This window comes from Trichomycterus rosablanca, chromosome 9 (genome assembly GCF_030014385.1).
Source record: "Trichomycterus rosablanca isolate fTriRos1 chromosome 9, fTriRos1.hap1, whole genome shotgun sequence".
Taxonomy (NCBI): domain Eukaryota; kingdom Metazoa; phylum Chordata; class Actinopteri; order Siluriformes; family Trichomycteridae; genus Trichomycterus; species Trichomycterus rosablanca.
The window spans coordinates 4,314,574-4,332,021 of record NC_085996.1 but is presented as its reverse complement, the minus strand read 5'-3'; the positions used below and the strand labels follow the sequence as shown (position 1 = coordinate 4,332,021).

Below are 17,448 nucleotides of genomic sequence, written 5' to 3'. Positions count from 1 at the left end.
CGCTTATTCCACACTCATGCAGATTCAGATCATGGTTTGCGCTTTGGGACTCACCTGGATCTGCTGCGTGCCTCGCTGTGGTCCCGGCTCCTGTCCCAGTCTCTTTCTCTCTCTCGCTCCCGTTCGCGCTCTCTCTCGCGCTCCCTGTCCCTCTCGCGTTCCCTTTCCCGCTCGCGTTCCCTCTCGCGCTCGCGGTCCTTCTCCCTCTCGCGCTCTCTCCTCTCCCGCTCGCGTTCACGCTCCTTGTCCCGGTCGCGCCGCTCTCGCTCCAGCTCCTGCCGTTCCTTCTCTCGCTTTCCCTTCTCCTCCTCGAGTTTCTGCAGAGAGGGACGGAAACACGGCATGGGCGTTCGCTCGGGCAAAAGGAACGGCCTGTACAGAATGACGCTAGTCTAGAACTGAAGAGTGGAAGTGGTTTACAGTTCCCGTGCTCGGTCAGGGCTGCAAAACTGACCAGTTACTGAGTGTTTAGACATCCTGCAGGATGCCCATCTTTAATTCAATTGAATAAATATTTAAAAAACGACGTGCTGGTCATCGTTATCGTCTGCAGAGAGTACTCCTGCGTTTTCGCAGCTTCGCATACTCACGCAGGTCAACAGAAACCTGGAAACCACTTTATTTATTTACTATTTTTTATTTTCATCCCTACTTCCAACATTTCATACAACATAGAAGACATTCAGTTAACATGACGCTGTAAAAAAAGCTTCCACCTCTTAACATCATCAACAGAAAGACTTCAATCCTTGTAAAACTAGTTTGTTTTGGACTTACAGGTGTCGAGCTACGGATTCAGAGCTTCGCTGCCCCTACAAGCCTTTATGTTAGGCCTGGGAGGAAAAGCAGGTCAAGAGCATTTGCAGAAATTCACAAATCATGAAAAACGACCGGGTTTCTTCTGACATGACGATATCACAGACAACTTTCAAAATAAAAATAAAAATATAGATATAGATAGATAGATAGATAGATACTTTATTGATCCCGAAGGAAATTAGAGATATACACATTCTGTCCACATTCTGCACAATGTACTTGTCGATCTCTGCGTTCGGATAGAAAGAGCAACAAATGAATTCGTAGAGGCTGGCTTACCCAGTTCGGCGGCTTCTGGGGTCCTCAGCGGATCGACTCGAGTGTGAAAACGTTACCCGGCAGAACAGCCACGGGTGTGTGTGTGTGTGTGTGTGTGTGTTTTAGCTTAAATAAAACAGCACTAAAGTACCGGTCTACATTTGCTTTAGTCCAAAGGTGAATCCAGATAACCGTGGGTGTTCCGCATGGGAGAATGAATGAAGTAAGGAGGGAAAGAAGAAAAGCAGCAAGAGACAGAACATGAGATGATTGAGAGGAGGTGAAAAGAACAAGCGGATGATTCTAACGTCTTAAACGTCTAACGTCTGTTAAATCCACCTTGGCTAGAGGGTGAGAACATCCTCAGCTCCCTTGGCGGTCTATGTCCTCTTTCGTAAGACTTTAAGACCTCACCGTTACCTCTAGGTGCTGATACGACTTTAAAGGCCGAATCGTTTAGGCTTCATGGAGACAGGAAGCATCACAAGTGTGTGTGGAACAGTATAACCAAAAGACCAGGGCTAGATCACGTTTTGATCCTCAGCGTGTGGCAGATCTTTACAGAGAGCCTTTACATTGTATGCTATGCTCCATGTGTTCCTCAACCAGACAATCGGAGTTGATGTAGACGTCATACCTGCCTATTTAATTTGGGTTAGATTAAGGATGCCCACTCTCTGCTATTGGCTGGTGATACAGTAAAATTAACGGACCGTCCTCTAAATAAGCGGGCTTTGTTATTCTTATCTTTATGACGAGTTCCACCCGCTGTGCCGGCTGCAATGATACCTGTCTGCGGAGCCGAGTTGGCACGACTGTTCGAGGGCTCACGGTTCGCTACTGGATATACACACTAGCCAGAACCTTCCAGACAATTTTCTACTCTCATCCATCTTCTGCACATGCTCAAATCATCACAACCTGGCCTCCCCGACCAGCGCCGTCCCCCTAACAAACTCCTTCCCAACCTCGCGGCAATTCTGCAGCGAGTCTCCGCCTATTTGCTGCCACATCGGCCTCGCTAAGCGCGCACGGACGAATCCTAACCCGACACACGAGAAGAAAACCGAAGTTCAGTGGAGCGAGAAGTTCTAACAGAGGTGAGCACAAGCAAACAGGGAGGATGAAATGCTCATACACACACACACACACACACACACACACACACACACACACACACACACACACAAACAGATCTGGCACATACCTGGCGAGTCTTCAGTGTCCGCGTGCTGTGGAAGGGCGCCCCCTACTGTCACATTGTCCGTGACACAACTGTGCCACGATTCAGTGGTTATTTAGTCAGCTGTAATCATTTATAGCATCAACATCAGAAATACGGAGGACAAGCACAGGTTCACCGGCCACCTGGGGACCGGAAAAGCCCGGAAAGATCGAGTCCGAAGATCGAATATGCACGGCAATTTGAGTTAAAATGAAAGAAAATGAAAAATGAAATTCCCCAGCCCCGATTTACTGCCGAATTTACCCCACAGTGACTGCCCGGCTGCCCCCGTGCGAGTCCCCCTGAAGGGGGCGCCCAGTTTACGTAGAGGATAATAGAGAGCTCATACTTACATCCTATCCTTGCAACTTTTTCCAAAGCTGAGAGATTCATCTTGCTTTAGTCACCATATGATCTCTATCATAATGGTGGGGTTTAATGAACAGATTAGCTTAAGAGGGAAGTTTACATTACGTGCAAGCATTTTTATTTCTGACTCAAGTCTGATAAGCTGGAGATTGAGGATTTCTTTATATCCAATTCACACAATCAGCTAATCCAGGACTAATACGGACGGTCTCTGGGACTGAGATTAAACCTAGTCCTCGAGTAAAACCGCTTTAATTCAAAGTATCTATAATCTGATCGCTTAGTTCTGTCTGTATTGCTCTCTCGCTCTGTTTTGCTATCTCTATTTCACTTTATCTCTATTAAGTATAATGTTACGACTGTTCCACTTTAACTTCAGCAGAAGTCTGTTTTCTCCCAGTCTAGTCATATTCAATTCCCCAGTTGTATCCCCTCCACTGCCGCAGAGCTCAATCCTAAGCGAGGCGAGGCGAGGCGGGCCGAGCCGAGCCCCTCCGACATGTGTGCGACTCCCAACCGCTTCTTTTCACCTGCACGAGGTTCACAAATGGATCGGTATCACGTATGGAGAGTCATGCACGGTTAGACTACTGCAACTCCCTCCTGGCTGGAGCTCCCATGTCCACTATTAAACCCTTGCAGCTCATTTAAAATGCAGCGGCCCGTCTGGTTTTTAACCAGCCCAAACACTGCCACATCACCCCACTGCTGCCACATCACCCCACTGCTGCGTTCTCTTCACTGGCTTCCTGTAGCTGCACGCATTCAGTTTAAAACACTGACGCTTGCCTACAAAGCCAAAAATGGACCAGACCCAAGCTACCTTCGTGGTTTAATCAAACCCCGCTCTGTACCACGCAACCTCCGAGCCTCTAGTCTCGCTCGACTTGAACCTCCATCCAGGACTAAAGGAAGACGAGCATCAAGGCTCTTCTCTGTTCTAGCGCCCAAGTAGTGGAATGAACTTCCTCTGTCTGTCCGAACATCTGAGTCTCTTGCTGTCTTTAAAAAACGATTAAAAACCTTCATCACCTTTTTACTAAACACTTTAAAAAAAAAAACACTTTGTTTCAGCAGATTTGTGTTCTTTGACTGTTTACTAAAACTTGAGAAATGAAATGTTCACTATAGAAGCACTTCTGTAAGTCGCTCTGGATAAGAGCGTCTGCTAAATGCAGAAAATGTAAATGTAAATGTAAATGTCATGCACTGCTCTCCATACTGCAGTGCCTCGACCGGCCAGTAGAGGCCGCAAGCGCAGCAGCGATGAGAAACCCTGCCATGTCCGTGTAGCAGAGCTGGAGAGCTCAGCAGTGATGAGGACTAGGTTTAATCCCAGTCTGAGTCTAACAGACTGGATGTATTGGTCAGAGAACTGACTCTCTGGTGACGTTCAGCCTATCTGTGTCCAGCCCAGTAAAGTCGCTCATCAATAAAGCTGGTTGATTGGTTTAAGCTACGTGCACTTGTTTGTGGCTCTACCTGCGATGCGACTCGTAAGAACTTAATAGATGCGTTACCTTGTGGGTGTCGCGGAATTTGTTGATCTCCCTGGAGATCAAATCGCGCTTGTCCTCCTCCATGTCTATGGCGTTGATGTCCTCCTGAGTAAAGATCAAGAAGAACAAATCTTATTCACAAAACTGGAGTGTAAAGAACCCCCTGTACTCTCGAGTCGGCTGCGATATACTATTCTGATATAGCAATTTCATCCCAATTTAGTCATCTCCAGTTCCCTCCGGGTGGAATCATGACCGTGTTTCGTGACACGGCAACACCGAGAGAGAGCAAACACACGTAACAGTGAGGCAGTGAAGTTTGTTCGTGTACTTTATTTTTAAGTTGTTTCGAGTTTAATATTATTAAGGAAATTGAGGATTATTTCTGAATAAATTTCCTTTGGTGAAAATTACTTTTAATGTATTGGGCGCATGTAGTTTTTGTGTTTCACTGTTGTATTTTGGGCATTCGATCAAGACGTGTTTTAGGGTGATGATGGGTATGTGGCAGTCTACGCAAAGTTACCCCTTTTCCACCGACGCGGCACGGAGCCCGTTCCGGTTCCCGAACTTCACTTTGAACCGGTTCCGCGTGTTTCCACCGAAAAAAAGAGGTTCCAGACAGCGAACTGGCGGGCCAATCTGGCACCACAGAATACTTGGTTTTTCAGCCCATCACCTGTGGGCGTGTCATGTTGTACAGCATAGCGACAGCAGCTATGGCGGCGTCAGCTGGAGTCTCGTATGGAGCTTAATGCTGCATTTTTATCTTTTAAACTTCTCCTGATTACATTTCGAGCCAGTTTACAGAACGAATGCCGCTTAACGTGAAAAATAAAGCGTGAAGCTTTTTCAACTCCCCGAGCTGCATAAACACACGAGAAGTAAATCCAGCTAAACACAGATACACGTGGTATTTTAGACGGGGTTTGATGGTTATTTCACACAGATGGATGTTCGTGTCGTGGAACTTTAATGATGTTTCACCGCTCAAGTCGAGCGCTGAACAAATCGGCTATCTGTGACGAGAGTCGCGGTGAAATCAAAGCTCAAAACTCCTCTCGCGTTAATGAACTAAAGAAAACAACAACCGAGACAAACACTTCTTATCACCGATTGTTAGATCGCTGCTTTTTACATAAAAACAAACATCTGTAAAAGCAGCACAAACGCTCGCACATAATCCACACGCTCCGCCATGATATTACTGCTCTTAACTTTCATTATGTAACGCCCACCGATGATGACGGAGGCTTGGTTCTCAAAAACTGGTGGAAACGTGCTTGCATCGTGCTTCCTCTCCGTCTATGCCGAACCCCGCCCTGACCGAGGGGATCGAAGCTAACCCACATCCCCTCCGAAACATGAGCAGCAGCCGGATGCATTTTTGCCAACCGCACATTGATGAGTGTGGCGCCACCTAGCGTTGCATGAGGAGAGACACACCCTAAGGGCGCTCTTCTTCATCCCTGTGCAGGCGCCTGTAATCAGCCGGCAGAGGTCGTAATCGCATTCTGACAGAGAGAGACCCACATCCGGTTCTTTGTCCCGCCCCCCCAACTGAGCAACCGGCCAATCGTTGCTCATACAGCCACTCGGCCTCGAACCGGGGAGGCAGAGCTGGATTCGATACCACGTACTCAGAATCCAGCTCTGGTTGCAGCGTGTCTTTTTTACCGCTGCGCCACCCGAGCGGCATCTGTACGTTTTCCATAGCGTTTTTTTATTTATTTATTCCGGATGTTGGGGTGAACCTCATGTAGTTTGTCCTGGATTTTAACAAGTACATGTTTAACTAATTATCAGTAGAAAGCAAAAATCACAAAATCATTTAGTGGTCATGGCATATTGATGATACATTTCCCTTATAAATCATGACACACTGCTCTCCCCTAAATACAAGTAAATAAACTGCTTTTATACATTAAAAAGTATCACTATAGTATTTACTTGGTATCGGATCGATACTAAATTTTGTAGTGTCGCACAACACTACTCTGAGCGCTCCAGATCATCCATTGCTAGTGCAAGTGCCGTGACCATACAGCAGAGGACCACAGTGATGAATTCCCGACCTTTCTTCCTACATACAGGCACAGCCAATCGTACCTGAAACATACTGAAAGTCCAGCTCACCTCTTCCTTTTTCTCTTTTTTCTTCTTGCGCCTGCTGGCCTCGTCCTCCTGAGAGGACGCGCTGAGCTCTGTCGAGTACTCGCGGATCAGGCCGTCGATGGCGCCCTTTACCATCTGGTCTCGTTTTTGCGTCTCCTCGTCCAGAGCATCCTCTTCCTCCTCGGCACCTTCCTCAGTCGTGCTGTTCTGCTAAAGACAAATCAGGACGGGGGGGCATGTTTAAGCACGGATGTGCATTGTCGGATTGCGATTATTTTTACCCGTCATCTGCCAGGCTGTGTCTCGATCCACATATTTCTTATTCATTAGAATTAAATATTAACAATACTAATGTCTCCATCACGTTTTTAGTACACACCCCGTTAGAGCTCTTCTTCTTGGCCTTCCACTCGTCCAGCTGCGCTTTGGTTTTGGCGTCCACCTTCACCAGCAGGTTCTTGTCTCCCACTTGCAGTTCGTGCAGCAGCCGCAGAGCGCGCAGCGTGGACTCGGGCTCCTTGTACTCGCAGAAACCAAACGCTGATGCGCACACGGATGAGAAGGCGACACCAACATCAGAACACCGCAGCAGCAGGACGGCATTTATTGATATTAAAGCATGACATTTTTGGTACCTTGTAGTTTTCCTGAAGCCCCCTGAACACGTTTCCAACTTAACACCAGGCCACATTTCTGAAAGACATAGAAATGAAAAATTCAGGACAGATCCAGCTGGAAAACATCAGCTTACAGTGCCCCCAACTTCTTGAGCACCGATTTATGTAGAAACATAGGTGCCGATGCACGAGGTAAATAAATGTGATCTGCTCGTGAGGCTACAGATCACTCTTTTTTTGTCAGTACTCTCAGTAAACACTGTCAGTACTTTTGAAATATCAATTCTGAATACTGTCGGGGAGTACTGTCAAAGTTGTCAATACTACCGTCAGTCGATACTGGATACCGTCAGACAGTACAGGGCTCTAGACTAACTTTTTGCACTGGTTGCACTGGTGCGCCTAACTTTTTTTCTTAGGTGCACCAGCACAAAAGTTAGGTGCACCCAAATTTTCGACCGCATCGCATTTAACACCGCAGTTTTACAGGTTCACTTTTTTTTTTTTAAATCACTGTCCACACAGGCAATAGAGTGTTAGAGTGCAATCTTAAATGCAGTGCATTATATTATCGGCTTTACTGAATCTTTTACACAGATTCCCAAAATCGCTTGCGGTGCACTCACTGCGTATTTTGACTACATGTATTGTAATATATTTTGGTCTTTTAGTTATTTTTATATTTTACTTAACGAAAATATTGTCGTATTTTTACTTTCACTATCGCGGCACTTTACCGCTAGCATTAGCCCCTTGCTACTGTAGAGGGTCGGCTCACCTAGCCGCTGTCCGGTGGGGATGCTGCGGGTCTTTTGCTGTGCGGTGGTGGAGGTGTGGGAATAAAGGCACACGACAGGGTCGAGTCACTTTAACTGTTTAGTCAGGACTTAAGTGAGCGTTACAACACTTTACACCGCCGAGCTCCAGAACCCGAACTTCCATTCTGGGGACATCCAGCGAGTCTCATATACAAAACTAAACTAACTGCAGAACATCCGAACGCACGTGTATAAACCTGGTGCTGCTTTCTGATTGGCTGAGCTGAATGTCGCTCACATATCACCGCTACAATAATGTCCCGCCCTTCGCTATCTCTGATTGGTTTAGACCATGATATTGGCCTAATGTGTGTCTGGGTTTTTCTTCCCTCGGATGCCTGGTCGCACCGGTGCGACCTGAGATTTTTTTTAGTCGCACCATTGAGAAATTAGGTCGCATGTGCGACCAAATTGGTCGCACTCTAGAGCCCTGCAGTACTAGCAATACTGTCAATACTGTTAGTCAGTACTGTTAATACCATCAGTACATACTGGATACTGTCAATCAATACTGTTAATCCTAATGTCAGTAGATAGTGTCAGTCGATACTATCAGTCAGTACTGTCAATACTAATGTCAGTCAACAGTGTCTGTCGATACTGGATACTATCAGTCAGTACCGTCAGGTGATACTGGATACTGTCAGTCAGTACCGTCTATACCATTAGTCAAAAAGATCTACTAAAATCAATAAAAGCTCAAGACTGCAAAGGTTTGGACACTCCTGGTAACATTTTATAGAAAATAAATAAAAAGGGGGCACCGGATCAGGGGTGTGTATACTTTTGCAGGAGACATGTACATTCCCCTTTACAGGGACAACTTCAGCGCATAACAGGTTCACACTGGCACAAACCGGGACACCGCATACGAGCACCACCACTCACCGACAGCAGCTGTCTGATCAGCATGTCTGAAGCCTTCTCCGAGATGTTTCCTACGAACACGGTGGTTGTGGGACCGCTGTTCTCGTCCGGTTCCTTGAGGCGTGGGAGTGGAGCTTCTTTCCTCGGGGCGGCTACTTTACTGACCACCGACATGGTGGTGGGTACGAGTACCTGCTCAACGGACGAGACGAGATTTTAGTGCTTAGTTTCCTTACGTTTCTCTTTCATTGTCCATTGATGCAACATTACAGACTTCTAATGTTAAAGGAACGACACGTGGAAGAACCTAAACCACCAGGATGTTACATATTAGAATAAAAAAGATAAAAGTCTCTATTATGGAAGAGTAAATGTGCAGAAGATTTGATTTGTATACAATACCACTGGTGTCTGACAGCATTAAAGCAATTTTTAGAACATAATCAATATAAATTAGTGTAAATCATGGAAAACAAAATATTCTTCAGTCGTGAGAAGCAGCAGAAGCTTTTACCGCGGGCGCCGGGGCCATGATGCCCATGTGAACTGGAATCATCGGGGTTCCTGTAGAGGTAAAGAGTGGAAATCAGTCAAAGCACGTGTAACACCCCTGAAATAAGAGACTGTGTTCCAGTATACTTTACACCGATCAGCCATAACATTAAAACCACCTCCTTGTTCCTACACTCACTGTCCATGTTATCAGCTCCACTTACCATAGAGAAGCACTTTGTAGTTCTACACTTACTGACTGTAGTCCATCTGTTTCTCTACATACTTTTAACCTCCTTTCATGCTGTTCTTCAATGGTCAGGACCACCACAGAGCAGGTATTATTTAGGTGGCGGATCATTCTCAGCACTGCAGTGACACTGACATGGTGGTGGTGTGTTAGTGTGTGTTGTGCTGGTATGAGTGGATCAGACACAGCAGTGCTGCTGGAGATTTTAAACACCTCACTGTCACTGCTGGACTGAGAATAGTCCACCGACCAAAAACATCCAGCCAACAGCGTCCTGTGAGCACTGATGAAGGTCTAGAAGATGAGCGACTCAAACAGCAGCAATAGATGAGCGATCATCTCTGACTTTACATCTACAAGGTGGACCGACTAGGTAGGAGTGTCTAATAGAGTGGACAGTGAGTGGACACGACCCACTCATACCAGCACAACACACACTAACACACCACCACCATGTCAGTGTCGCTGCAGTGCTGAGAATGATCCACCACCTAAATAATACCTGCTCTGTGGTGGTCCTGTGGGGGTCCTGACCATTGAAGAACAGCATGAAAGGAGGTTAAAAGTATGTAGAGAAACAGATGGACTACAGTCAGTAATTGTAGAACTACAAAGTGCTTCTCTATGGTAAGTGGAGCTGATAACATGGACAGTGAGTGTAGAAACAAGGAGGTGGTTTTAATGTTATGGCTGATCAGTGTATATACAAGTACACATGAAGAGGAGATTTTAGATGAACCTACCTGGCGGCATCGTTGGAGGAAATCCAGCAAACTGTGGAGGGGGGATACCAGGGGGCATGGTAGGGATGGCCATTTGCGGCCGGTTGAGATGTGGAGGGAAGGACATCTTGGGTAGTTCACCCACCTACAACAACAACAGAAGAAAGAGGTCATTAGAATTGATTGGAATCCACATCTAGACATCCTTTATTAACCAATCACAGCCAGTTGTGACGTATTCAGTTTGACGGGTTCAGTCTGTGTTTACAGCAAACGTTTTGAGCATGACGTGGCATCACCACTTGGAACGGTCGATAATATGTCAGGGATATTAAACCCGGTGTCTAACGGTGTCTATTTAATAGCCGACAGGCCTGTCGTCAATAAATCTATACATTTCCATTAGGTCAGAACAACAAGTGCTTCAGGATTCTAGGCGATCGATAAGTGCTTTTTCGGTGGTTGCTAGGGTATTCCAAATGTATGGGGTGTGAATACTTTCGTCAGGTTGTGGCTACAAGCTCTATAGGGGAGCATGATTCTTCTCCCAGCATTGACGTTGAGGTGTTTAAAATCCCAACAACACTGCTGCGCCTGCTACACTCATACCAGAAGAGCACACATTACCATGTCAAGGCAGTGCTGAGTATGGTCCACCACACAAACATCCGGTGATTGGGTGAACGGTGCAACAGATGGGCTACAGTCAGTAACTGTATACTCACATACCGTACCTAAAAGTGTTGGGGATAGGGTAGAAGTCAATGCTTTTGTTCTGGTACAAAGCTGCCACCGTTGGACCCCTGAGCAAGGCCCTTAACCCTTAGTTACATGAGCAGTATTCAATCACAATTAAAACTCACCTGCTAAATGTCATAAATATAGATTATTTAGGGTGGCTTTAACTCAGTGGTTAGGTCCTGGATTAGTAATCAGAAGGTCTTTGGTTCAAGCCCCATTACTGCCAGGCTGCACTGTTGGACCCCTGAGCAAGGCCCTTAACCCTAAATTCATTGTCCAGCATACATAAACGCAGTGAATGTGTATTTATATACTGTATTTACCTCAGAGCTAAACAAGACAGGAACTATAATAGTACACCTGGGGTGTACGGATTACTGTTAACACTACTGGTGACCCATACACCCAGTCAGGTAGTGAATACTGGCTTTTATTTTCGATTCATCTTACTCAAATTGAGTGCTTTACTGCAGTGAGACATCACTGAGGTGACCGGAATCATTTTATAGATAATATGTTGTCAAACTGACGTGTAATAGTACTTTTAAAAAAACGTACGGAACACTGTGACCACACATTACAGATTACTTTTTAATATCTGCGCTTCATACAGTATGACGGTTATAAAAAAGCTAAACGTTGCTAGCTAATATCAAACAGGCAAACTACATTCTATTTAAATTATAAGTGCTGTTTATGAAGGGTTTATTATTTCAGTATAATTGTTTGAACGTGTAACGTGTTTGTAGCTCAACAGCACAGCGAGCTAACTGGCTAATTAGCATCCGCGAGCCTTGTTAGCATGCTAAGCTACATGCTGCTAACTCGTGCCGCTCGACGCTTTAAATCCCTCGTTATTGCGTTTAAACACGCCGAACACGAACACACACGTTTTAAACATTGATTAAAGGATTATTAATGAGTAATTTACTCACCCGGAGCGGTTAAACCGATCTTTTTCTGATATAAGGTAGAATGAATGTGAGTGGATGAAAAGCGGTGTAAAGAGAGATCAGAGCGCCGGTGTTTCCGCTACATACAATAAAAGTCCTCAGTACAGCACAGATTTCTTTATTAATGACAAAAATGAGAATAAAAACAACAAAGTCAGTGCACAGTGGGTTCTTTATAACCTTAATTTCATTTCATATATGTTTACTCGGAATAATTTCCTTCATTATGAATGACCACAACATGTCAGTAGCCTATTTATCACTGTTACATAACCTTTACGTTTAAATGCTGACTAATGCACGTTTACAATACAATTATTTGCAATTTCACTGTTAATCAAGTCTTTAGCTTTGCAATCCTGCACCACAATTTAACAAGAAAGGTCTGAAGTGCAGGCAGGCCGGTCTAGCACCTGGCAGCATTCTGTGATTATCCAGACAGTAAAAGTCCTCAGTACAGCACAGATTTCTTTATTAATGACAAAAAAAATCTAAATAAAACAAACAAAAAAACAGTGATTTGTGGATTCTCTTTAACCTTCATTTTGATTTCATATATGTTTGTTTTGAATAATTGTTTTTATTATGAATGCCCACAACATGTCCAAAATAGTTGGCACAGTAGCCTGTTTATCAGTTACATCACCGTTTTATTTGTAATTTCTCTGTTAATCAAGTCTTTAGCTTTGCAATCCTGAACCGCAAGTTTAACAAGGGACAGGTCTGAAGTGCAGGCAGGCCGGTTTAGCACCTGGCAGCACTCTCTGATTATGCAGACAATTTGTCTGTGTTTTATTATGTACCTCAATTACAGGAAAATGGAAAGCAAAACAAAAGGCAGTAATTTGTTTTCTTTCTTAACACACACACACACACACACACACACACACACACACACACACACACAATTTAATCACAATCACAATATTTATGGATTTTCAACCAATCTAGTTGTATCCAGTTACCAAATCAAATCAAGGTTTATTTGTCACATACAGTCATACACAGTACAACTGGCAGTGAAATGCTTTTGTGACTGCTCAGCCACATTAGTTACAAAATCCACAAAATAGTCAAAATATATATTTATACAAAAAATATAGAAAGGTTTTTTAAAATGTAAAAATGTAGAAAATTATAATTATAATTTAAAAAATAGAAACAATTTAAAGTGAACAAGTGTGTAGAAAGTACTGCAGAAACTGTGCAACATAATGCTATAGAGATGTGATTACTATACACAAATACATACATATACACACACACATACTGTATATGTGTATATATATATATATATATATATATATATATATATATATATATATATATATATATATATATATATATATATATACAGTGTATCACAAAAGTGAGTACACCCCTCACATTTCTGCAGATATTTAAGTATATCTTTTCATGGGACAACACTGACAAAATGACACTTTGACACAATGAAAAGTAGTCTGTGTGCAGCTTATATAACAGTGTAAATTTATTCTTCCCTCAAAATAACTCAATATACAGCCATTAATGTCTAAACCACCGGCAACAAAAGTGAGTACACCCCTTAGTGAAAGTTCCTGAAGTGTCAATATTTTGTGTGGCCATCATTATTTCCCAGAACTGCCTTAACTCTCCTGGGCATGGAGTTTACCAGAGCTTCACAGGTTGCCACTGGAATGCTTTTCCACTCCTCCATGACGACATCACGGAGCTGGCGGATATTCGAGACTTTGCGCTCCTCCACCTTCCGCTTGAGGATGCCCCAAAGATGTTCTATTGGGTTTAGGTCTGGAGACATGCTTGGCCAGTCCATCACCTTTACCTTCAGCCTCTTCAATAAAGCAGTGGTCGTCTTAGAGGTGTGTTTGGGGTCATTATCATGCTGGAACACTGCCCTGCGACCCAGTTTCCGGAGGGAGGGGATCATGCTCTGCTTCAGTATTTCACAGTACATATTGGAGTTCATGTGTCCCTCAATGAAATGTAACTCCCCAACACCTGCTGCACTCATGCAGCCCCAGACCATGGCATTCCCACCACCATGCTTGACTGTAGGCATGACACACTTATCTTTGTACTCCTCACCTGATTGCCGCCACACATGCTTGAGACCATCTAAACCAAACAAATTAATCTTGGTCTCATCAGACCATAGGACATGGTTCCAGTAATCCATGTCCTTTGTTGACATGTCTTCAGCAAACTGTTTGCGGGCTTTCTTGTGTAGAGACTTCAGAAGAGGCTTCCTTCTGGGGTGACAGTCATGCAGACCAATTTGATGTAGTGTGCGGCGTATGGTCTGAGCACTGACAGGCTGACCCCCCACCTTTTCAATCTCTGCAGCAATGCTGACAGCACTCCTGCGCCTATCTTTTAAAGACAGCGGTTGGATGTGACGCTGAGCACGTGCACTCAGCTTCTTTGGACGACCAACGCGAGGTCTGTTCTGAGTGGACCCTGCTCTTTTAAAACGCTGGATGATCTTGGCCACTGTGCTGCAGCTCAGTTTCAGGGTGTTGGCAATCTTCTTTTAGCCTTGGCCATCTTCATGTAGCGCAACAATTCGTCTTTTAAGATCCTCAGAGAGTTCTTTGCCATGAGGTGCCATGTTGGAACTTTCAGTGACCAGTATGAGAAAGTGTGAGAGCTGTACTACTAAATTGAACACACCTGCTCCCTATGCACACCTGAGACCTAGTAACACTAACGAGTCACATGACATTTTGGAGGGAAAATGACAAGCAGTGCTCAGTTTGGACATTTAGGGGTGTAGTCTCTTAGGGGTGTACTCACTTTTGTTGCCGGTGGTTTAGACATTAATGGCTGTGTATTGAGTTATTTTGAGGGAAGAATAAATTTACACTGTTATATAAGCTGCACACAGACTACTTTTCATTGTGTCAAAGTGTCATTTTGTCAGTGTTGTCCCATGAAAAGATATACTTAAATATCTGCAGAAATGTGAGGGGTGTACTCACTTTTGTGATACACTGTATATAAACTGTATACATGCATATATTTATATACACATATACTGTATATGTCTATATACTGTATATACACACATATATACAACCCCTGGCAAAAATTATGGAATCACCACTCTTGGAAGATGTTCTGTCAATTGTTTAATTTTGTAGAAAAAAAATAAATCACAGACATGCCACAAAACTATCATTTTTCAAAATGTCAACCTTCTGGCATTAAGAAACAATAAAAAAAAGAAACAAATATAATAGTTGTGGTCAGTCACAATTGCTTTTTTTAGATCAAGTAGAGGAAAAAAATATGGAATCACTCTGTAATTTGCAGTTTAAAAACAAAACATCTACAGCAGATTAGATTTGCTAATTATTCTTCAGTTTAAAAAGAGTGCTTACACCTCGGAGAGCTGTTGCACAAAGCAGATTGTCATAAATCATGGTTCCAACACAAGATATGTCAGTTGAAACAAATGAGAGGATTATAAAACTCCTTCAAGAAGATAAATCATTGTGGAATGTCGCAAAAGATGTTGGTTGTTCCCAGTAAGCTGTGTTTAAAATCTGGACCAAGTACAAACAAAATGGGAAGGTTGTAAAAGGGAAGCATACTGGTAGACCAAGTAAGACATCAAAGCATCAAGATAGAAAACTTAAAGCAATATGTCTTGAAAACAGAAAATGCACAACAAAACAAATGAGAAACAAGTGGCCGGAAAGTGGAGTCAATGTCTGTGACTGAACTGTAAGAAATCACCTAATAGAAATGGGATTTACATACAGAAAAGCCAAACAAAAGCCATCATTAACACCTAAAAAGAAAAGAACAAGGTTAAAGTAGGCTAAAGAAAAGCAATCGTGGACTGTGGGTGACTGGATAAAAGTAATCTTCAGTGATGAATCGCGAATCTGCATTGGGCAAGGTGATGATGCTGGAACTTTTGTTTGGTGTCTGTCCAATGAAATTTATGAAGATAACTGCCTAAAGAAAACATGTTAATTTTCACAGTTGTTGATGATATGGGCCTGCATGTCGGGTAAAGGCACAGGGGAGATGGTCTTCAATAAAAGCCAAAGTCCACATTGAAATTTTGGACGCTTTTCTTATTCCATCAGTTGAAAGGATGTTTGGTGATGATGACTTCATTTTTCAAGATGATAATGCATCTTGCCATAGGACAAAGGACGTGAAAACTTTCCTTCAAGAAAACATATAATGTCAATGGCATGGCCTGCAAATAGTCCGGATCTCAATCCATTTGAAAATCTCTGATGGAAATGGAAGAAAATGGTCAATGACAAGGTTCCAACCTGCAAAGCTGATCTGGCAACAGCAAGAGACAGTTGAAGGCAGATTGATGAAGAATACTGTTTGTCATTAGTTAACTCCATGCCTCAGAGAGTTTAAACCATTATAAAAGCCAGAGGTGGTGCAACAAAGTAATAATGGTGCAGTGTTTTCTAATGATTCCATAATTTTTTCCTCAGATTTGAGTGATTCCATATTTTTTTCCTCTACTTGATCTAAAAAAAAGCAATTGTGACTGACCACAACTATTATATTTGTTTCTTTTTTTATTGTTTCTTAATGCCAGAGGGTTGACAGTTTGAGAAATGATAGTTTTGTGGCATGTCTGTGATTTATTTTTTTTCTACAAAATTAAACAATTGAAAGAACATCTTCCAAGAGTGGTGATTCCATAATTTTTGCCAGGGGTTGTACATATCAATTAGATTGTGGAAGTTGTGTAAATTTAGTCCTGAATGCTATTTTCATTGAGGACTTAAAAAGCTTGTGGGAAAAAGCTTGTGGGTACCACAAGTATTGTTTATAGTATTTTTTATTCTATGTTTATATATGTAGTGTTCCTTTTTCTATTAGTTAATTAGATGTATATATGTTGACAACCTGCACCAAGAGAAATTCCTTGTACACCTAGTACTTGGCGAATAATAAAGATTCTGATTATATATATATATATATATATATATATATATATACAGTATATATAAACGAAGTTGGCAGTAGTACAAGTAGAATCGTGTAATTGGGGGAGAAAAATGGTGAAAGATGCATAAACAGAAAATACAAAAAATAAATACATTTATGGATTTTTTTTTCCATTTTATCAGTGTGAGAAAGAGAGTACGTATAACTAAGTCTCAAACAGTGATCTTCTTATAACTCTTCTTATAACTGTAATAATTCTGGAGGGCTTTCTCTCACAATAAACTCATACCTTCTCACTGTACATGCACTTTAACTGGACTCTATATCTAAGCGTACTTCTTGTTTACTCAAACCTAAGCTGCTAACACTACCTCAGACCTGTTTATGCACCTATGCACCTTGTTAATGCACCTTTGTCTTTGTCCATGCACCTTGTCTAAGCACCTTTTATGTATGCACCTTTTCCCCCCACCCCTTCTCCCCTATTGTCTTTACACTATTGTCTTTACACTATTGTCTTTCGTACGGCTGGAGATGTAGCCTGACAGTGTTTATACTGTACAACCCTGTATTGTATAATGACAATAAAGTTTAATTGAATTGAATATAAGACCATCGTTTTGTAATTTTTTAATGGACGAGTTAAATAATATCATTGTTTTTCAACAAGAAAACATAAAAACAATAATTTATATTGTTGTTTCAGTTATTATTAATTTTCTGCTGATATTATTTGTTGTTTTTGTTATTATTAACACTCTATTTGTT

At 42.7% G+C, this 17,448-nt stretch overlaps 1 protein-coding gene across 2 annotated transcripts in view; it reads right to left on the bottom strand.

Annotated features, from left to right (window-relative positions):
- The window catches only part of rbm25b (RNA binding motif protein 25b), a 24,914-nt gene extending 13,101 nt beyond the window's left edge, over nt 1-11,813 (bottom strand). The window contains exons 1-9 of one of the 2 annotated variants that reach the window (XM_063001694.1): nt 11,728-11,813; nt 10,073-10,196; nt 9,102-9,151; nt 8,609-8,779; nt 6,921-6,978; nt 6,665-6,825; nt 6,307-6,495; nt 4,192-4,275; nt 55-317 (exon numbers count right to left, since the gene is read on the bottom strand). In XM_063001694.1, the coding sequence (XP_062857764.1) occupies nt 55-317; nt 4,192-4,275; nt 6,307-6,495; nt 6,665-6,825; nt 6,921-6,978; nt 8,609-8,779; nt 9,102-9,151; nt 10,073-10,178 (1,082 nt within the window). In that variant the 5' untranslated portion in view covers nt 10,179-10,196; nt 11,728-11,813. The remainder of the gene's footprint in view (nt 1-54; nt 318-4,191; nt 4,276-6,306; nt 6,496-6,664; nt 6,826-6,920; nt 6,979-8,608; nt 8,780-9,101; nt 9,152-10,072; nt 10,197-11,727) is intronic. The other variant, XM_063001695.1, reaches the window with a different exon arrangement.
- Between the last annotated feature and the right edge of the window lie 5,635 nt (nt 11,814-17,448).